Source organism: Acipenser ruthenus, chromosome 41 (genome assembly GCF_902713425.1).
Source record: "Acipenser ruthenus chromosome 41, fAciRut3.2 maternal haplotype, whole genome shotgun sequence".
Taxonomy (NCBI): domain Eukaryota; kingdom Metazoa; phylum Chordata; class Actinopteri; order Acipenseriformes; family Acipenseridae; genus Acipenser; species Acipenser ruthenus.
In genome coordinates, this window is record NC_081229.1 from 1,390,978 (window position 1) to 1,413,477 (window position 22,500).

The 22,500-nt window shown below is 44.6% G+C and overlaps 2 protein-coding genes across 8 annotated transcripts in view; one reads left to right on the forward strand and one right to left on the reverse strand.

Moving 5' to 3' along the window:
• Positions 1-4,712, forward strand: part of LOC117434043 (rho guanine nucleotide exchange factor 1) — a 37,808-nt gene extending 33,096 nt beyond the window's left edge. For all 7 annotated transcript variants that reach the window (XM_059011118.1, XM_059011119.1, XM_059011121.1 and 4 more), the window contains 3 exons: positions 30-169; positions 958-1,049; positions 1,404-4,712. In XM_059011118.1, coding sequence (XP_058867101.1) covers positions 30-169; positions 958-1,029 — 212 coding nt within the window. In that variant the 3' untranslated portion in view covers positions 1,030-1,049; positions 1,404-4,712. The remainder of the gene's footprint in view (positions 1-29; positions 170-957; positions 1,050-1,403) is intronic.
• A 1,839-nt stretch (positions 4,713-6,551) lies between these two features.
• The window catches only part of LOC117434072 (ETS domain-containing transcription factor ERF-like), a 28,396-nt gene continuing 12,447 nt past the window's right edge, over positions 6,552-22,500 (reverse strand). The window contains exons 2-7 of the mRNA XM_059010610.1: positions 15,297-15,381; positions 14,630-14,864; positions 10,825-11,005; positions 10,338-10,473; positions 8,505-9,139; positions 6,552-6,557 (exon numbers count right to left, since the gene is read on the reverse strand). Coding sequence (XP_058866593.1) covers positions 6,552-6,557; positions 8,505-9,139; positions 10,338-10,473; positions 10,825-11,005; positions 14,630-14,864; positions 15,297-15,360 — 1,257 coding nt within the window. The 5' untranslated portion in view covers positions 15,361-15,381. The remainder of the gene's footprint in view (positions 6,558-8,504; positions 9,140-10,337; positions 10,474-10,824; positions 11,006-14,629; positions 14,865-15,296; positions 15,382-22,500) is intronic.

A 22,500-nucleotide genomic window follows, 5' to 3' on the forward strand; every position in this document is an offset into this window, starting at 1 on the left:
CACGTGTCCTGTGTTCCTCCCTTCGCTAGGGGGAGCCCCAGCCGACAGTGAGCCCGGTGGAGGGGAAGGGGAGGAGTCTATCAGCACCCCTCTCATCCTGTCACATGACCAGGCGCAGGAAGTGGGGCGGCGCATGGAGAGTCTGGAGCGGCAGATCCAACAGCTCAAGGTAAACGAGCGATGGATGAATTCAGAACCGCTGAGAGAAACGGGAGCAATTCAACAGCTAACGTTTCCACTAGAAGCCTTTCTCATTGTCTTCAGTGTAAATTCAACAGCTAACGTTTCCACTAGAAGCCTTTCTCATTGTCTTCAGTGTAAATTCAACAGCTAACGTTTCCACTAGAAGCCTTTCTCAGCGTCTTCAGTGTAAATTCAACAGCTAACGTTTCCACTAGAAGCCTTTCTCATTGTCTTCAGTGTAAATTCAACAGCTAACGTTTCCACTAGAAGCCTTTCTCAGCGTCTTCAGTGTAAATTCAACAGCTAACGTTTCCACTAGAAGCCTTTCTCAGCTTCTTCAGTGTAAATTCAACAGCTAACGTTTCCACTAGAAGCCTTTCTCATTGTCTTCAGTGTAAATTCAATGACTAACATTTTGACTAGAAGTCTTTCTCTGTGCCTTCAAAGTAAAAAAAGTATTTTTGTCAGACGTTTGCCGTTTGAATTTATTGAGTTTCTTTCAGTATAGAAAGACTTCTTGTCTGAACACCTGCAACTGTGTGTGAGTTTCTTAAAAGATACCATTTCTCACTGTACTAGACTCCTAGAACTGCTTCCAGTACTGCCAGTACTAGTGTGAGATCTAAGACCACTCCAGCTAACACAGAAACACTAGTACAGCTCAGATGAGGATGATTTTAATCTTGTTTATTGTATTGGGTCAGTGTGAATGGTCTCGGATTTTCAGCGATTTTTATTTATTTATTTCTCTCTCTCTCTCTCTCTCTCTCTCAGATTATTGAGGAGGAGTATCACAGATTGCAGGACGGTCTCTCCAAGTTCGCCATGTCCCAGCACAGCTACTGAGGAGCAAGAACCAGGGAGAGGTGTGTACGACAGACAGACAGACAGACACTAACATTCCACTGAATCAGAAAAGGGCTTGCTACCAGGAGGTTCAAATCCCAGCTCAGCCCCTGACTCTGTGTGTGACCCTGAGCAAGTCACTGAACCTCCTTGTGCTCCGTCCTTTGGATAAGACAAACAAACGAGGTCCTATTGGAAGTGACTCTGCAGCAGCAGCAGTAGTTGTTGATGATGCATAGTTAACCCCCCCTAGCCTCTGAAAGTCGCTTTGGATAAAAGCGTCTGCTAAATGACTGGTTGATAATAACTGCTTCAATCTCTCTGGTTGTTTTTGGATTGATTAATCTGGTCTAACCCACTCTGTCTCGTTGCAGGTTGAAGAGAGAGAGGCATGGGTGATTGATTAGCAGTGCCTGGACGCACACACTGAGCTTCCCCAGCCCCCTCACACTCAATCCGTTTCTCTGTGCTCAACTCTGCTGCCTTGAATTGAAGTGCTGCCTTGGTGTCTGATGGTCGCAAACAGCGAGAGAAGAAAGACAAAGAGAGGAGAGGAAGAGAGAGAACGAGTGAGAGAGCGACAGAAAGGAGAGGGAGAACGGGAGAGAATGATTTTAATGAGGAAGGAGAAAGGAGCTGAAGAGAAGGGATTTTAAAGCAATTAAAGAGAAAATGCGTGCTTGAATGTGGGTGTGTGAGGGACTTGTGCGTCTGTGTGAGTGTGCAAACACTGTGAGCTTGGACACTGTGTGCGTGTGTGAATTTCTTCCACTTGTTTATAACCTGTGTGTGTGTGTGTGTGTGTGTGAGAGAGAGAGAGAGAGAGAGAGACAGGGCGGGAGATTTCAAAGCCAAAGTTTCACCTGTTACAACGAAGGGAAGGGATTTTGTTTTCTGAAAAGGGAAAACCAGATTTGAGGCCAAAAAAAATGAGCTTGCACAAAACCCCTCCCCTTTCCATTATAACCCCTCCCATCTCCAGTATAACCCCACCCCTTCCCGTTATAGCCCCTCCCCTTTCCATTATAACCCCTCCCCTTTCCAATATAACCCCTCCCTTCCCGTTATAGCCCTTCCCATTCCATTATAAAACTCTCCAATTTCCATTATAACCCCTCCCCTTTCCATTATAACCCCTCCCCCTTCCATTATAACCCCCCTTTCCATTATAACCCCGCCCCTTCCCGTTATAGCCCCTCCCCATTCCATTATAATACCCTCCCCTTTCCATTATAACTCCTCCCCTTTCCACTATAACCCCCTCCCATTTCCAGTATAACCCCACCCCTTCTTGTCGTAGCCCCTCCTCATTCCATTCTAATACCCTCCCCTTTGCATTATAACCCCCTTCCCATTCCTAAACTAAAGAATCCCCTGGTTATGTAAATACAGTATTTTTGCTGAAACTCATTTTCCCTCGAGATGTTTATTATCACAAGCTCCACCCCTTCTCAGTTAGCCCCTCCCTCCCCTGTCTCTGGACTCTAGACTATGCAACGTGTGACGATTCCAAACCATTGTGCCTTAACTGTTAACTGTTAGATTTAGAATAAACTCGTTCCTTGCTGTCTCCTCCAGCTTGTGTTATCCCGAGAAAAACAAGATCCACAAACGCTGGTCTGCTTGACTCAGTTTAGTTTCAATAACACTGATGAAGGCACTAGAGCCCAAACGCTGGTCTGCTTGACTCAGTTTAGTTTCAATAACACTGATGAAGGCACTAGAGCCCAAACGCTGGTCTGCTTGACTCGGTCTCTTCTAGTTTCAATCACACTGATGAAGGCACTAGAGCCCAAACGCTGGTCTGCTTGACTCGGTCTCTTCTAGTTTCAATCACACTGATGAAGGCACTAGAGCCCAAACGCTGGTCTGCTTGACTCGGTCTCTTCTAGTTTCAATCACACTGATGAAGGCACTAGAGCCCAAACGCTGGTCTGCTTGACTCGGTCTCTTCTAGTTTCAATAACCCTGATGAAGGCACTAGAGCCCAAACGCTGGTCTGCTTGACTCGGTCTCTTCTAGTTTCAATCACACTGATGAAGGCACTAGAGCCCAAACGCTGGTCTGCTTGACTGGGAGTCTTCTAGTTTCAATAACACTGATGAAGGCACTAGAGCCCAAACGCTGGTCTGCTTGACTCAGTTTAGTTTCAATAACGCTGATGAAGGCACTGGTTGAAGCATTCACCTTCTGGCCAAACACCCTTGCTAATGAAAACCCTTTTAATTACACACTTTGAAAGATCTTTTATATTCCAAAAAAGGGAAACTGAAAAAAAAACAACACAGAGCACAGGAAGGAAGGAAGGAAGGAGATTCTAAATAAACGAGACGGGACGGTCTGTTCTGATTTGAGTTTTTCTCGGGTTCATTCATTATTTCTTTAGCTGTTTTTCCTGCGATTGCCGTTTCTGTTCTCGTCGGTTTTAAGGGTGGAATTAGCACAGAAGGTTGAGAGGAAGTGAGTGAGAAAGAGGCTGCAGAATGTCTAGGAGGAAAGTCTGTTATTGTCCTGTCAGACATGCTGGATATATAGAGAACTGGGTTGACTTTTGTATTTGAATTTGCTGTTATTTTTGATGTACCTTCTTTGTTACTGTATTGAAGTGCCTGCGCAGTGTTGGGGGGGTGTGTGAGGAGGGGGAAGGGGGTCCATACATTTCCCAAAGTCCAGGACTTTCTCACACACACGCACACATTTCTTCTCCACTTTGTCACTTTCTACTTTTTTGACATTTTATTCCCCTCCTCTCCTCGTTTTCTCTCGCTCTCTCTCAAATTAAAAAGTCATTCATTTATTGTGAAGTCACAAGTATTGCCAAAATGAATGCCTCCCCCCTTCTCTCTCTCTCTCTCTCTCTCTCTCGCCTTTCTGTCTCAGAATTCACAACGCATGCGTGTATTGACGAGTCACACACGTACTGAATTGCCAAAATAAAAAATAAAAAAAAATTGTAATAACACAGCAGATTTATTTAGAAGCCTCTATTGTGCTGTACCAATAAGGAGGGCATAGACTGCAATAGAATGAACGGTCTGCTCTGTGTCACACACGCACACGCACACACACACACTTTCTTCCAGCACCTATCCTCAGCAGTTGCCTGCTTTTGGGCTCTGATCTTTTCCCCCTTCACATCCCCAAACCCACTCACCTCTCTGCAGTGGCAACTCCAGATATTTCAAATAGAAAAAAATATATATATATATATTATTCATAGTGCTTCTGAAGCCTTTTATTGGTTCTGTTTTAGTTTTAAGATACGGGTGGTGTTGTTATTATAATTATTATTATTATAGCTGCGTATTATGATTATTGCTTTAGCAAGGAAACTTAGCGGGACCAAAGAAAATTACATTACGCCAAAACTGTGGAGTTCTGTTCGCAGATCACTTCGATTTGTATTTGAATTGTCTTTTATTTTGTATGAAAGGGCAGGCAGTTTATTTATTTGTATTCGTTGTATTTATTATTTTTAAAAGCAGGATAGATTCACTAGAAGCGAAGTTTGTTGTTCGACCCACACGCATCTCCTTTAGGAATTATTCCTTTCATTCCCAGTCGAGCATTTCAAAAAGAAAAACGGAGGCAAATTATTACCCGAGTTCAACAGTTTCATTTCAAGCACGCGTTGTTGTACTTTGAGAGGGAGAGGGAGGAGGAAGAGAGAGAGAGGGAGGAGAGGGGGGAGGAGAGGAGGGGGGAGGAGAGGGAGGAGGAGGAGAGGGAGAGGAGGAGGAGGAGGAGAGGGAGAGGAGGAGAGGAGGAGGAGGAGAGGGAGGAGGAGGAGGAGGAGAGAGAGGAGGAGAGGGAGGAGGAGGGAGGAGAGGGAGAGGAAGGAGGAGAGGGAGAGGAGGAGGAGGAGGAGTGTGAGGCTTCCATTTCGGGCAGTTTAATTTTAAAACCAAAGTCCATTACAAGTGTTTATTTGAAAGACTTTTTCAGTTTTTCTTTAGAACGTGACAAAATCTTTACGAATTCTGACGGAACTGCATTTTTTTTGCGAACAGAACTCATTATTATTATTATTATTATTATTATTATTATTATTATTATTACTGTAATACGTGTATTGATGACAGTTTTATAATCCGCTCACCACACGGTTAAGCTTCAACGATGTATGTATTATTTTTTTGGGTAGGAACGCGCGCACCGTCATCTATATACAGAGACTAGAAAATAGCTGCCTTATTGTTGAGTTATTGTTGCTGTTTTTTTCTGTTTTAATGCCAATTATGGATTATCTCTTTTTTATATAAAGAAAAAAAATAATGAATCCTGTTTTTTCTCTGTCCCTGTTTACTATAGAACGGAATTGTACTGTGTATTTTGCTATGACGGATATGTAAATGCAATTTATAAAAAATATATGGAAAAAAAATCTGAAAAAAAGAGGAACCAGGTACGCTGTAATCGTGTTTTTAAAAAAAAAATTAAAAAATGTATAAAGAAAATGTGTTTTTTTTTCCAACTGTGTTTGGTGTCTTCTTAATTTTAACTAGGGTGAGGGAGGGAGGGTGCAGTTCAGTCTCCATGTCTCAAGCCTGCCCTGGACTGGAGGGAGCACCCTTTCTCTTAGGGGGGTGAGGGAGGGAGGGAGCAGTTCAGTCTCCGTGCCTCAAGTCTGCCCTGGACTGGAGGGAGCACCCGTTCTCTTAGGGTGGTGAGGGAGGGAGGGTGCAGTTCAGTCTCCGTGCCTCAAACCTGCCCTGGACTGGAGGGAGCCCCCTTTCTCTTAGGGGGGTGAGGGAGGGAGCAGCTCAGTCTCTGTGCCTCAAGTCTGCCCTGGACTGGAGGGAGCCCCCTTTCTCTTAGGGGGGTGAGGGAGGGAGGGAGAGAGCAGTTCAGTTTTCAACTTGAGCTAGCCCAGAACCGTACACTCTCTTAGTCACTAGAGGGAGTCATTGCCTTAGCTGATGTGATTTTTTTGTTTGTTTCTGAAGCATTAGTCCCAAAAAATGAAGTCAGACAGTTTCTACACACCTAGCAAATCTGACAATCTTTTTTTCCTGCTTTCCTTCCTTCTATCTATCATGTTTATTGCCTTTGTTCTGTTTTTAGATATATCATAGATTATATATAATTGTACTTTCAAAACCAGCATCTCTCTCAGCGCTGGAGAATTTTTTTAGCAGAGCAAATATGACTGGAAACGTAACCCTTTTAAAATGAACAAAGGCGTTAGGCAGCTGTTTAAACTCCATGTGCAATCGATCCTGCGCTCCGTGCGTCGCTGAGGGGAAATGCATTGGCACTCCCGCGAACAAAGGTGCGTTGGTGATGTTCATCCAGTGTGCTGCGGGGGGACTTTGACATCAGTGGAGTTGCCAAGGTAACTCCACCTGACCTTAGGCTTACAATAGCGAGTGATAAGACACGTGCCAGAGTGTATGGGGAAGAAGGCACCTGGTAACCTTGTAAGAGAGGGTAGTTAGTGGTTGGTTGCACCCACAGGGAGTAACAGCTTAACGTGGAAATATGTTTTGTATATGTAAGTATACAACTGTTTCAGAAAAGAGTTAGGGCTGCATCAGGCAAAAAGATGTCCACGTTAAGCACATTGTTACTATGCATAATAACGTTGTAATGATGCGTCAGCACACTGTATTTACTCAGTAATTACAATGTAAATACGCAGTCACTAGAGACACTAATGGAAAGTGTTACCGCCCATTCAAAGCATGGAAGATTTGCATGTATTAAAAACCAGACTCCAGCCACTGGCTTGAAACACACGGTTTTATTGCTTTTGAAGAGATTTTCTTAAATTTTTTTATTACAATATATATTTACAGAGAAATGCTTTTAAAATGGCATACAGCGATGGCATTTGACACAAGAAGGTATTTCAATAAAGTGTATCTACAATAAAAAGATTTTTATCTCAAATGTATTTATTTATTATTATTGTTAATATTATTATTATTTTTTTTTTTTTTTTGAACACCACGTACTATTATTATAACACACAGGAATACACAATACTAACCTGAAAACAGATTTTTTTTTTTAGTTCATTAAATCTTTATTTAAACGTTTTAAATTTTTAACATGTTTACAATATTTAACACCATGTAGAGAAGACAGAACAGAAAGGCGCTGTAAGTAAAGCAGATGCAGTATTTCTTGCATCCACCAGGGGGCAGACTAGTGTTGCGCTTGGAGGGGGATCGGTTAATGCTTACGCACTGTGGTGTACCTGCTGTCGAGTTCAGACAGGATTCTGAGAGCTCTATTGAGAGTTTTAATAAAGAGGGTTTTAACCCATTAAGTACCAAATACATTTGACTTGAAAGAAACATCTGAACAAAACGTAGAGGTTTGTAATTTGATACATTCCAAAAGTGAGAAGTGTAAAGAGACAGGGGCATCTTTATAACTATATATATATATATATATATATATATATATATATATATATATATATATATATATATATATAGGTCGGCCAGGGTGTCCTTGGCTCACTGCGCATCAGCGACCCCTGTGGTCTGGCCGGACACCTGCGGGCTTGCCTGTAAGCTGCCCAGGGCTGCGTTGTCCTCCGATGCTGTAGCTCCGGGTGGATGCACGGTGAGTCTGTAGTGTGTAAAAGAAGCTGTCGGCTGACGGCACACGCTTCGGAGGACAGCTGAGCCTAAAAATAATTGGGCATTACTAAATTTGGGGGGGGGGGGGGGGGGGGGAATGAGGACAGTGGCACTTAACAGGTTAAAACACTTGAGTGGCGTCAGAAAAGCAGGTTCTGTAGTTTTGTTAGCTGCCCTCCACCTCACCCGTTTGTGAAGTTTGCAAACATTCGGAATGGCGTTTATTGCAATTACTCAAAGGCTGTGAATTCTTTGAACAAGGCAGGTTTAGTGCTGGCTGCCTGCCTGCTGTGGACATGTGTAACCCAGCCTAGATCAGGCAAAGGGGCTTTGTAACAGCGCCATCTAGTGCACAGCTAGTGCATTGCCAGCAATACAAAAGAAAACTAGATGGCTCTATATTAAAATCACGCTTGGGTAAAACTTTAAAATAACAGCCACAGACTCCAAATGAATTCCTGTCTGAATCCCACAGGAATGCCACCTGAATATCGCCTGCGCTTCTCCTCCGAGTTCTGAAGCCATTCCTTGTGAATGAACACGGCTCACAATCCCGTGCTGGGCGAGTAAGAGAGTATGAATGAAGCGGCTCCGCTGTTATTGCCCCACTGTTATAAATATGCAGCTGGGATTCCTGTGGGAATGCATCGGGAATGTGCAGCGGTTCATTGAAAACGTTACCGGGGACACTTGTCTTTTTGAAGCCACTTACTCGGCATGCACATTTAATTCTACTGTAAAAAAAAAATAATCACAGGAACGGATGGGCCACCTCCAGCTCACAAGTGAAAAAGCGTCCAGCAGATCAGACAGACAGACAGACAGACACTCAGCCAGTCCATTAACTCCTCGAGGCAATGCTAATGGCCAGGGGATCCACACACTGCTTGGACGATGCTGGGGGGGGTCAACGGGGGGTCCTGTCAATTTGTGAGCTTGCGTGAGAGCCGGAGACGCCCCTCCCTTTCCCTGGGGGGCACGGCCGGCGCTGGGAGGGGTCAGCCTGGGTTCCACCCCGAAATCGCAAGCCTCCCCCTCGTTCTCTGAGCTGCACTCGCTGAGATCTGTAATCTCCAGATCGGAATCAGAGCCGGGGGCCTCCTTCACTCCCCTGGCTCCTGGGCTCTCTACTCGTCCCCTGGGGGCCACAGGAGCCTGCCGCTCCCCCGCCTCAGCCCCTCGTCCCAGGACTAGCCCCGCTGGGTAGGAAGGGAGGCACAGCCTGGCTAGCCCACCCACCCCCACGCTGCCCTGGGTCCCTCCTCCTCCTCCTGCTCTCTCCAAGCTGTCTGCGCTGGGGAGGAGAGAGGAGAAGGGGTTGGGGAGCTGGGAGAGGGAGCTGTGGAGGGGGCTGGGGTAGAAGTGAGGGGGGTAGAGGGAGCTGGGGGGTAGTTTGGGGTTGTTGAGGGAGAAGGCGGCAGGAAGGTAGGGGTTAAAGTTCCAGGGGTACTCGGAGAAAGGAGGGGTGCGTCCGTAAGGGGAGACGAGGCCGGGGGGTTTGGAGTAGCAGGGTCCGGCTGTGGAGAGAAGAGGGCAGAGGTGAGGGGAGCCGAGAACACACAGAACATTATTCAGAAACGTGCGGAATAATTCATGAAGTCGAATGAAATCTGCTGGAATAATGTTACTTTAATATATAGAACATGAAATACTATTCTCCTACTATTATGGCTTCCGGTAGACTTTATTTGCGAAATAGATTACATGATGTTAAATAAAAGATCTAAATTATGGGAAACTGTGCTAAATGCACAATATAACCATGAGAAAGCATGGGGCGGAAAAATCCAAAAAAAAAGACAGAGACAGAGAAGGGCTGTGAAGGGTTAAGGTCTTGCTGGTGTATTCTGCAGTGGAGTCCTATTAAATAGAAGCCTGGGAGCCACATGAATATTGAATCACAGGGCAGCGCTGTGTGTGCTTGCTTAACAACACACTTCTAATAGACACCAGAGGCCATACACAGACCTGGACTTCATTAGGACAGAGTCGACTTGATAGGGATGAGAGAGAGAGAGAGAGAGAGAGAGAGAGAGAGAGAGAGAGAGAGAGAGAGAGAGAGAGAGAGAGAGAGGGGGGGGAAGGGGGAGAGGGAGAGGGAGAGGGAGGGAGAGGGGGAAGAGGGAGAAAGAGAGGGGGAGAGAGAGAGAGAAGGGGAAGAGGGGAGAGGGAGAAGGGGGAGAGGGAGAGAGGGGGAAGAGGGGGAGAGAGAGAGGGAGAAAAAGGGGGGAGAGAAGAGGGGGAGAGAGAGAGGGAGGGGGAAGTGGGGAGAGAGAGGGAGGGGGGAAGAGGGGGAGAGGGAGAGAGAAGGGAAGAGGGGTGAGAGAGGGGGGGCAGAGAAGAGGAGGAGAGGAGGGCAGCCTCAATACCATTCAACGTATTGAGGCATTCCTACATTCAAACAAAATATCAAATGGAAACTATACCACCTAAGAAACTATACATCGTGTGTTACTCGAAGTAGCGCGTATCCTGCACTGGCACTGACCGGGGCTCGGGTGCTTGAGGTGAAGAGGCGGGTGTCGGAGTCTGCGTTCATTTACAACGCGGAGCAGATTCGTATTGTCAGCGTGACCTGCACTAACCCTAAAACCCATCCACATATCTGAGAGCTTAATGACGCAACACCGGCACGCACACACGTTCCTCCTCACGGAACCTTCACACGTCACTGCTGGGGGGGGGGGGGGTCACTCATTTCCACATGACACGCACCTGATCCCAGGAAGGGGAACGCCGCGTCCAGCCGCAGCTTGTCCGAGTCTGATCCCGGGAGCGCTCGCTCGAACAGAGTGTTGCGGAGCTCCCTGCTGCTGGCTTCTGGGAGCCGGGGGAAGAGAGTCTGGAGAGACTGAGAGAGAGAAGTGGAGAGGAGAGGAGATTAGGAAGGGGGGAAACGGTACCTGTGTCGTTATAAATCCTATATCAGAAATAACCAAAATTCCAGTATGTTAATACAGCACCTTTAATCCTACGCGCATTATCCATAAAAACAATGTCTTTGGAAGTAAATATGTTTACAACAGTTCTATTTGTTTATTTTTAAATCCAGCCTCAAAAGCCAGAGTTTTTTCTATTCAATACCTTGTTGGAGGACTGAATCTAGTTACATAAACAAAGCAGTTTTGCTTGTTTCATAAAACGCGCGTGGGCATGCCACGGGTGAATAATACACGCGCGCGTGGGCATTATTGCCGCTCACCTCCGGTGTGACGGGCCCGCAGTCCTGGGCGGCCGAGTTGAAGTGGTTCTGGCCCAGGAGAAAGGGAGAGTTGGCCATCTCGAGCAGCGGGTAGTTCACCAGCACCACTTTACTGAAGTTGAACTTGTAGGTGAAGCGTTTCCCTTTGGTCTTGTGAAGGATCCTCTTGTTGTAGTAATACCTGCGAGAGAGGAAGGAGGGGGAGAGCAGGCGGTCAGCGCCGTGAAACCGGACCCGAACCCGGACCCGAACCCACCCCGATTCCACACGACTTACTTTACTGTAGTCCTTGAAAGAGCCAGCTGCCCAACGTTTCGATATGTTGTACATATCTTTCTCAAGGGAGCCTGTGTTTGAATCCAAACATTGGAGGTATTTATAGGTTTTTGACGGCATGACAACTACTTGTTATTGTTTACATTCAAATCCATGATTTATTCTTCCATGATGTAATGGTGTTCTATATATTGTGACGTCATTTTTACTTCTATCTTTGAATCTGTATTAATTCTAATTAACACTACTTTATATAAACTTATATTTTTATTATATCATGCAATACTGGCTCTGAGGATCAGTCTAGATTTGGCCTCCCCAGCGCATCAGCATGCACAACTTTTGAATGAATTTTGTTTATTTATTTAAATGTTATATATTTATTGTATTTTATTTATATAGCGCCTTTCATGACGCAGAATCTCAAAGCAAATAATAATAATAATAATAATAATAATAATAATAATAATAATAATAATAATAATAATTAGTTTGAGAAGATCTATATTTTAGTGGCGGTGTCTTTAGAATTGGGACTATAGCGCTGATTAAAATTGATCAAACCAGGACGTTACCAAGATATACAGATGAACGATTTTTCATTTGTGTACATCGAGGGAACCGGTTCAGTACTGGGGGGCATGTTTTCAAAGCTGTTATCCCGTTTTTAAATGATCCCTACCTTTTTTTATTAATGAGGATAAGACGCCTCTTAATTCAACAAAACTAGAACACCCCCCCCCCCCCCAAAAAAAACTATCCACGTTCTGGGGGTGCGCGCTCTCGGGGTGTTTCCATTCTGTACCATTTAGCTGCAATTTTGTTCTCCTTTAAAAAAATGGAGTTAATTGAAGACTGCTAGGGAACACTTTGAAAAAGACTGGCTGTGACCCTTTATCTCACAGCCAAGCCGTTCAACATGATTATTATAATGAATAAATCATTTAGCAGACGCTTTTACCCAAAGCGACTCACAGAGACTAGGGGGATGAACTCTGCATCATCAACAACTGCTGCTGCAGAGTCACTTCCAATAGGAGCTCGTTTGTTTTGCGTCTCATCCGAAGGACGGAGCACAAGGAGGTGAAGTGGCTTGCTCAGGGTCACACACAGGGAGTCAGTGGCTGAGCTGGAATTTGAACCCTGGTAACAAGACTCTTTCAAGACTTTCTTTAACCACCGGACCACCACGCCTCAGTTCGAATCAGCTTATTGGCTGAATGTTTGAGCGCTGTACTGGGACCGAAAAGAGAACGGGCGCGAAGGGTTCCCGGCAAAATGTGAGCAAATTCTTTTCTAAAAGCGTCCTTCTCTTAATCGGGTCATTACGTCTATTTCACCCCCACTCGTGTGTGTGTGTGTGTGGCACGGAAAAGCAGGTCCTAATTATACAATTAAGACGGGGGTAATTTGTAATAATTAGTCATCAAAGACATGGCTAATAGAGCCGGCCACGGTTCCAATATGAATGACTCGATGTGATAGGAAAAGCAATAGGGAAAAATAAAATACAAACAGCAATGCGATAAAGAAATAAGTGAAAGCCATAAGCGCCTCGCGAAACCGCGCAATTAAACAAAGCCTCTTTGAAAAGCCGCCTCGCATTGACTACGAGCTATCAGGGGCTGGCAAAACAGTGTAATTAAACTGGATTGTAATTCGTTCCGTCTGAACGTCTCTTTAGCCAGAGCGAGGCTTAATTATCACATTATTAATGTGTTCTTATAAAATCAATATAAATTAATCCGGGTCGAGGCAACGAAAGCGATTTTTTAGTTGGAATAACAACAACTCCTCTCTCTCGTGTAAGTCTCTTTCCTATATATTTTCCAGAGGGCTCATTTTTAAACGGTAAATAAGTTCCTGCGATGTATTTATGCATTTCTATATAGTTTGGATCACTGATTTTTAGAAAAGAAAAAGCAACGGATACATGAATTTAATCATAAACGCGTTCATTTGTCATGTCAAAGAATTTTTTTAAATTGGCAACCTACATTGAACGTGATTTTATGGATAAAAAAGGGGCTTTGAATTTAAATTTCAACATAAACCTAGTGATTATTTATTTGTGTGTAGAACTAATGTGCCAAAATCGACACAAATTCAACTGAATACATATACAGACATTTCTTGCAAACCTGACCTGTGTGTGTGCGTGCGTGCGTGCGTGCGTGCGTGCGTGTACACACACACACACACACACACACACTAATTAATCAACTGATCAGTTCAATTCAGGGTCTAGCTCAGTTGAAATGTAATCCAGCACACACAGGGGCTCCCCGTCCAGGACCGGGTTTGGGAAGCGCTGCTGTAACCCATAGCAACACAAGACCTCCGTAGACATTCAGTAAACACAAAATACCAAACAGACACATAGTTACGAGCCGCCGCTACTTCTCCCTTCAGTCTGTCATTGTTTGTCTGTTTAAGTGTTAGAGTTTTCCTACTTCAGGCTGTGTCACCCTGGACTGAAACAACGGCTCTCTCAAGCCCATGACATCATCATCTTTCTTGGCTGTGCTGCGGAGCACCTGTTAAATAGCGAGAGCCCCGCCCTTACTGCCAGGTGTGTCAGTTAGTTTAAGTCATTTTAATTTGGCCTGCCTAACATCTTCCATTTTGCAAAGCGCTGCCAATACACACACAAACTCCTGCTAACAGGTAAGTAATGTATAATAATAATAATAATAATAATAATAATAATAATAATAACTCGATTCTTTCCACAGGTTAAACAATGAACATATTTAAATAACAGTGTTCAAAAACAATTATCGACACGCTTCACCGTCCTTTTGTTTTGGTTCAGCCGTGATTACCCAGTTCATTGTCCTGCTGTTGATCTGCAACCTGACCAGGTAAGTTGATCTTTTATTTAACAGTCCTTAAAGTCACAATCCATGAGTCCAATGATATATATATATATGGGAAAGTGTTTAAGTTTTGCATTATAAATAAGACGACGTGACAGCAGCGTGGCTAACTACACAGCACTGGCTATACAGGAGCGAGGAGATTTGATATTAAACACGCCATTGCTTCTGTAGTTTTGATTGGTCGTGCGTGTGAAGTCAAACCACTGGAACTGAAAAGAGGGGAAAATTGTCCAAATAAGCACATTAGCGGTTGTCTAATTTAATATGATGACTTTAATAGACCACACATGCATGCAATTAAAAATTTAAACCAGCGAGAGAAAGGGAACACAGAGCCACACATGGTAAGACTGTTTAGAAGCTGTTTAAGACGCCTGATTAAAGCACAAAGCGGTCTAACATTTTCACACATCATGAGAGCCTGTTGTTTCTCTATCACTGATTACTGAGTGGAAATTGAAATTCTCACACCCGGAGGTTTCCACGCAGGTGGGTCTATAAAGGAGATCAATGACTAATCTTGAAGTGTTCTAATGCATATCTTTGTTTTTGGTGGGTTATGATAAGTTATACCGGGTGGTATTGAAGTTAACAGTTGGTATTTAAGTCCCTGGGCCAGCCCCGCCCCCGCAGCCCCGCCCCCTCACCTGAGCGCACGGCTGAGCTTGTCGTAGTTCATGTGCGGCTTGCACTTCCGTAACCCCCAGAGCCGCGCCACCTCATCCGGGTCCTTGATGACGAACTCGCCGTAGTCCCCCTGCCACGCGATCACGTTTTGATACTCCTCCTTCTGCAGCAGCTCCAGGATGAAGTGCCACAGCTGGATCTGCCGCGATCCCGGGCTCGACTCGGGTTTGTACGCCCAGTCTGGGAAGGCTATACCTGAGAGAGAGGGATGAGAGGGGGAGGAGAGAGTGAGATAGCGAGTGATATATTTATACCCGAATAGCACAGTCCACAAAGCACTAGCTGAAAAGTCTGCTTGACTTCGTTTCTGACAGTCTTTACCTTGCATCAAACTGACAGGTAAACTTGACCCATGCGTGAATGAGCGTGGATGACATTTGAACAGGTAAAAGCAATTCAAAATATATCTGGCACGTCGTTTTCAAAAGCTGAACGCAATGCAGATGCTGGTAAGAGATCGAGGGCGCTGGGCTGGCTCTCAGTCTGCACGCCTTAGCTGGGTATTCCACAGGGAGCATTGGCTCTGGTGCTAGGTTAGGGAGGCCGGTTCTACGGAGTCACCTCGCAGCGCTACAGTGAGAATACAACCAGTGAGGGTTTGATGGAGTGCAGCCGTGCCAGTGTTACCTGGGGTCCAGAGAGCCGGGACGGGAGGTGTGAGGAGCAAATCACTGACACAGTTACAGTCCATAGTGCAGACCAGAGATCAGGTCTGAAGAGAGGAGAGGAGAGAGAAGGGGAGAGGAGAGGGTTAGTCACTGACACAGTTACAGTCCATAGTGCAGACCAGAGATCAGATCTGAAGAGAGGAGAGGAGAGAGAAGGGGAGAGGAGAGGGTTAGTCACTGACACAGTTACAGTCCATAGTGCAGACCAGAGATCAGATCTGAAGAGAGAAGAGGAGAGAGAGAAGGGGAGAGGAGAGGGTTAGTCACTGACACAGTTACAGTCCATAGTGCAGACCAGAGATCAGATCTGAATAGAAAAGGAGAGGGAGATGGGGGGGAGAGAGAGGGGGAGAGAGGGGTTAGTCACTGGCACAGTTACAGTCCATAGTGCAAACCAGAGATCAGATCTGAAGAGGGGGAGAGGAGAGTGGGAGAAGGGAAGAGAGAGGGGGAGAGAGGGGTTAGTTACTGACACAGTTACAGTCCATAGTGCAAACCGGAGATCAGATCTGAAGAGAGGAGAGGGGAGGTGGGAGAGGACACCCCCCCCCCCCCCAGACACATCCAAAACTTCAAGCAATCGGAGACTCGATTGTCTATTTGCTTATTTTTGTTTTATTGTATTACATGTTTTGCTTCATCTGTTTACGTAAGGTGTGTGTGCTTTTAATTATTATTTACCAGTGAGCAGGAGGATGATGGGAAATGTAGTTCTGAGAGGTCCATGCGGGTACATGGGAAGCCATCTTGGAGGCAGCGGAATACAATTTTAAAAGTTTTAAAAAGTGGTCAAAATAAAACAATACACACACCTTAAGTAAACAGTTGTTTCAACACATGGGAACATGTGACACAGTAAAATAAAAAGATCCTTAAATACCCTTTAAGTTTTACCCTGAAATGTATTTTTAAAAACATTGAAATGACATCGCACTCACACAGCCCTTACACATTATATACTCACACCCATTCAAATCAGACTGAACCCACTGGCCATAATAATAATATGAAATGCCACTGCAGCATTATTATTATTATTATTATTATTATTATTAGGAGACACTTTAAAAGAAGTAGCACGAACTATTAACACGTTTATTAAATGCAATACAAGTTATAGTTCAGTTCTAATCTATTAAAGTATATATTTTTTTCTATTTATGAAATTGTTTTCATAATTCTTACTTTCTTACTGTAATAAAAAGCCGAGTCTCTACAGAATGAAAACAAAAAAATCGCCTGCCCTCCCGGGCTCTCTCAGTAGCGCGTAGCCGGGGACGAGCGCTCCAACTCCGGCCTGGCTTCCCATGCAGAGTCCCTGACTCTGGTTCTGTTCCGCGTGTGTACGGAAGGTTGTGTGCTGGCTAATTACCACGGAGCAGATGGGAAAGAGAAAACCGCAACATTTCAGCCCAGGGCGACTCCTATCCACGCCTGAGCTCTGTGACACAGCGCAGGGGCGAAGACGGAGCGAGTCGAGCATGATTTATTAATAAACCTTCAAGAATGCAACACTTACAGCATAGACAACAATAAATAAATGAATCCAGCTCTATAGTGATTCTTTCTTTCTTTCTTTCTTTCTCTTTAAAAAAAACGATTGGTTTAAAAAGTGGCGGAACTAAATACCGCCCGCCGTTGTTCGTTGTGAGGGTCTGTATCTCAAGTCAATGTTTGTCATTAAAAGTGTTTAAACGGCGACTGGCAGGTGGACAGACAGAAATATTTTTAAACACTTAAAAATATAACTTACTAAATAAAGAATAGATCATTTGATAGATGGTTATACATGTACACAATATTCTACTCGTGTAGCTTTCTCTCTCTCTCTGTCTCTATTTCTCCATCTCTCCATCTCTTTATCCCTGTATTGGTGCGTTCTGTTTAATTGATTTCCATGTTCCTCTTTCTTCTCCCTTCCTCCCTCTCTCTTTTTTTATAGTCTTGAGTCCCGGATCAATACCTGTTTTTATCTCCGTACAGAACAGATCTAGATAAATAGACATACAGAGAGAGAGAGAGTGTTCGTTTTTTTTCTGTGCGTGTGCGTTTCTTCTCCTTTGACAGTAATTTTCTGTTTGATTTCGGAGGTAATGCATTTTTTACAAATCAAACAGGAAGCGTCCGGATCCCTCACTCCCCGCTCCCTCCCTGCTTCCACACCCCCCGCTAGCGCCCTCTTCCCCGGGGGCGCTGCGGAGATAAGAGGCGCGAGTTATTTCCTTGTTAGTTTTGATTTCACTTTCTGAGGGCTTTCAACTTCCCCCATCACCTCCAGGAACGATATAACAAGTAGCGCGGGGAATAGACTTCAGCACCGGCTGTACACATCGCGCATCCCCCCCCATACAAAATAAAGAACTCTCTCTACCTCTCCCTCCCTCCCTCCCTCCCTCTCTCTCTACCTCTCCCTCCCTCCCTCTCTCTCTCTCCCTCCCTCCCTCCCTCTCTCTCTCTCCCTCTCATCTCTCTTATATACTCTCCTTGTATAAAAACATTGACCACGGTACATGTTGCCATATTTTCTCCATGCATGGTTATACGATGTCTGGGCTAGCGTGGTTTGTCGTGTTTTTTTTAATATGCTTGATCACAAACACACTTGCTTTCGCCGCACTTTTAAACCCCACTTAAGACCAGAACTCAAATCGTGCTGTTATCTTTCAAACCAAAATCCCCACTTTGAAAACAACGGCAACAATAATAATAACACTATTACTATACTCCTCCTGCTGCTGCTCTCATTAAACTAGCAAAACACATGAATACACCCCCCCACACACACACACGCATACCCACATACATGCACACACATGCATACACACACATGCGTGCACACACATGCATACCCACATACATGCATACCAATATACATGCACACAGACATACATGCATGCACACACATGCACCCCCCCCACACACACACTGACACACACATGCATACCAACATACATGCACACACATGCGTGCACACACACGCACATACATACATACATACATACATACATACATACATACATACATACATACATACATACATACATACATACGTCTCAACAACGAAGGCTTAATTACACACAAGCACTTAAAAAAATCATTTTTGTATATCATTCATATATAATATAGTCTATTTCAGTGTGTGTGTGTGTGTATATATATATATATATATAAATGCAAACTTGGCTGGGAAGTGTTTGTAGTTGAAGAGGGGGGCGCTAGAAAGGGACGCCGCGTTGAAACAGGAATCGATATTTTAAATTATTCATTGTCATTAATTATCGATTTGGTTATATCTAGCGGCCTCGGAGTTGAAAGAGAAGCCTTTCTTTTTAAACCGGCTCGAGCCTCATTGTTTTATAACCCGCGGCTAGAGCGGAGATCCTTGCACGGGAACGGAGGGCCTTTGGCTCGGGGCTTAGCCCTCGCGTATGTTCGGGCGATGTCTCGTCGATCGATGCAGGATCAATGACGCGCTGTAACTAATAGCCAGAGAGAGCCTTTGATCTCGCATCTCGCAGATCAAACCCCGAATGATACGGCGTTGGAGCTACTTCACACAGCGGCTGCACAAAGGAGAGAGAGAGAGAGAGAGAGAGAGAGAGAGAGAGAGAGAGAGAGAGAGAGAGAGAGAGAGAGAGAGAGAGAGAGAGAGAGAGAGAGAGAGAGAGAGAGAGAGAGAGAGAGAGAGAGAGAGAGAGAGTCTTCCTTGAACTGCTACTAAAATTAATTTAGAACCCCTCCACCCCCACCTTGGTAAATGTATGTACGCTAGCGGTTAACCGATGCACCCACTAACCGCTGTGCGCACCGTCTAAACGGCTCTAAATGTACGTTAATGTGATATGATATTTTTTCGTCAGCGTGTATCAGAAGAGTCTGTGAAAAAAACCCTACTTGTTAGGTTTTCAGTTACTTTCATCTTTTTCTGTTTAACAAAACCCGCAGATATAGGCTCTGCGTCATTCATAAATATTCATGCCCGCAATCTTTGACGTTTTTTTTTCGTCTTTTCTCTAGACCCCAAAAGAGGCGACATCTGTTTGAACGGTCGAGCCAAGTTTTTTGTGGTGGGGTGGGGGCGCTGGATGGAGTGTAAAAAGTCTTGGGGGCGATCTGGAACGGGAATGGGTGAGAGGGTGAGAGAGTGAGAGGCGGGGGGGGGGGGGGGGGGGGGGGGGGGGAGGAGGGGGGGCAGGAGATGAGGTAAACTTTAGTGAGATGTGTTATGCATTACGAGAACAGATTGTAAACACATTGTTAATGTGTGGCTTAGTTGTTTGAGTCTCCACTTATATATCTTTGATCAAAAGAGCCGACTTCCCAACGTTAACAACTTAACACATAGTTTAACATATGAACACGATTTACCTTGAATTATTAAATAATGTATTTGCAACGCATCTGCACATCGCTGGATGGAGAGATAGATAAATATTTAACATTTGAAAAAGGAAAACTGCAGGGACACAAACACGTGAATAATTGATCATTCTATCTATCTATCTATCTATCTATCTATCTAATCAGGAAATGTGTCGACTGAAACGTCCTGATATAATAGATTTATTTTAAATCAATTATTCAAATGTTTGGTGTACCTACATTACATTTTTCTTTTAGATAGATAGATCGATAAATAGATAGATAGGTAGATAGCTCAAAGCACAGGATTTAATCTTATGACACTTGCAGCCTGATTTTCAGAAGGCGCGTTTTTAGAGAGAAAATAAATAGAGGTCACAATGCATTTGGAGATCGAATCGAATCCCGCCGGTAGAAGCTGTAGACCGGCGAGCAACGTTAACGGAGCCCCAGGCTTACCACTGCTGGCCGAGCGGTAACATTGTTGAAAGGGTGAAACCTATATTTATTTATTTATTTATTAATTAATTAATTAATTAATTTATTTATTTATTAATTTATTTATTAATTTATTTTTAATCGCTCAATCTCTGTTAAATAATGCTTATTTAAAGAGAGACGCACGGGCCTTTCCTAAGTTAAAGAGGAATCGTTATGTTAAGAAGCATGAATTTGTGACTCGGGCGTTAATTACCGAACGCAGCGTCACAGTCTGTTAATATACCTGTATTTACATGAAGTCAGGCCGGGACAATCCAATCTCCCTCCCCCTCCCTTTCTCTCCGTCTCTCTAACATATCTCTCCAGCTCTTACACAGTATTGATCGGTCATATATGTTTTATCGTGGTGTTTTATAATTGTGTTCCTCACTTGTAACACGAAGCGCCGTGAGCCGGAGCTTTGAGAGAGAGAGGGGGGGAGAGAGAGGGAGAGAGAGGTAATATATATATTAGCTTAACATTATTGCCCTCATAAAAGTTTCATTTCCTATACAGGGCAACAGTCTGGAGTAGTGGTTTGGGCTCTGGACTCTTGACCGGAGGGTCGTGGGTTCAATCCCAGGTGGGGGGACACTGCTGCTGTACCCTTGAGCAAGGTACTTTACCTAGATTGCTCCAGTAAAAAGCCAACTGTATAAATGGGGAATTGTATGGAAAAATAATGTGATCTCTTGTAACAATTGTCAGTCGTCCTGGATAAGGGCGTCTGCTAAGAAATAAATCATAAACACTATAAGCCTAGCAAATGTAATACAGCACAGTGAAAGCATGATAAGGGAAGCATTGGAAAGAAAGAGAGCTTTTATTTATTTATTTATTTATTTATTGGATTTCATACACAGGACCCGTTCGCCTGAACAAGCCTCGGATCCGCCGGCGTGCGAGTACTATTCATCTGTCCCTGGCGATTCAGCGCCCGAGAGAGCGAGCGACTGTAAACCCGCTCTCTCGGTCATATAGCCACTGGGCACGCAGGGGAGGCTGCTAAGATGATCAGATAGAGACAGTCGCTTTATCAAGCCATCTACAATGTTACTAGCGCCGAGTACAAAGCGATGGGGAAGCCAGATTGGAAGAACACGGGCAGCAATAACAGCGCTGCATTCGATAGCTGTCTACGCGATACAGAATGTTCTGTAGTGTTCCAGAACCACGCCGTTCCTTCTAGGAACACCCCCCCCCCATTCTAGAACGCTGAGTTGTAAGCGGGGTTCTAAAATGTTAACGTTCTTCTATACTTTAGAGAGGGGTTCAGCTGTTCAATGTAAAACGTGTTTGCTAGGATAAGTCACAAGCATGGTAAAGCACAGAGATGATAGGTAGATTGTAACTATTTTTTGCATCTCTTCTCTCTCTTCTCTCCTCGTTTTTCTTTCCTCTCCTCTGTGCTTTTCTTTCATCTCCTTTCTCTTCTCTCCTCTCTTCCCTCTCCTCTCTCATCTCTTCTCTCGTCCCCTCTCCTCTCTCTTCCCTCCTCGTTTTTCTTTCCTCTCCTCTGTGCTCTTTTCTTTCATCTCCTTTCTCTTCTCTCCTCTCTTCCCTCTCCTCTCTCATCTCTTCTCCCTTCCCCTCTCTTCTCTCTCTCTCTCTGCCTCGGAGCTGTAGAGATATCAGTCCCTGCGCTCCAGGACGAGTTTCATCGAGCCGGGAATTTTATTAACATCAACAAACATTTTGCAAATACCCGCCGGCCCCGCGCCATCGATTTCTAATTAGGCTCCTGTAATATGCGGAGGATCGGAGCTGGCCCCACTTCAAAGAGAGCCGCGCGGAGAGGGTGGGGTGAGGTGAGGAGGGACTGGGGTGCGGTGCGGTGCGGGGAGCGGGTGAGATAAAGGGGAGTATGAATCGGCTCTTTGACAACACCCAGGACGGCGAGTAATTGTCTGACACGAGTACAAGGAGCGCCCTGCGATAATTTGTTAATTTATCAAAGTGACGGAGGTTTGATTCACATCTCTCACAACGATAGCGCGTTAATTAAACATGTAACTAGGCGACAACTCGACCGACCCGCCCCTGACCTTTTGAGCAAATCCGTTTACTAACTTTTGAGACAGACAGCCAGACAGACAGACAGATGTCCACTCTGTCACACCCTTGTCCACACAGACGAACACGCCGGTACACAGACAGGTGTATTGATAACACACGCAAGGCAATCTTAAAAAAAAAAAAAAAAAAAAAACTTGCATGAGGGATTAACAGGGGGGGATACTAAACACGCGTGGATTCCGCTGCCATTCCGCGGAATCCTTCACTACACAACCACAGAATAAATAGTGCTGAATCCCAAGAGA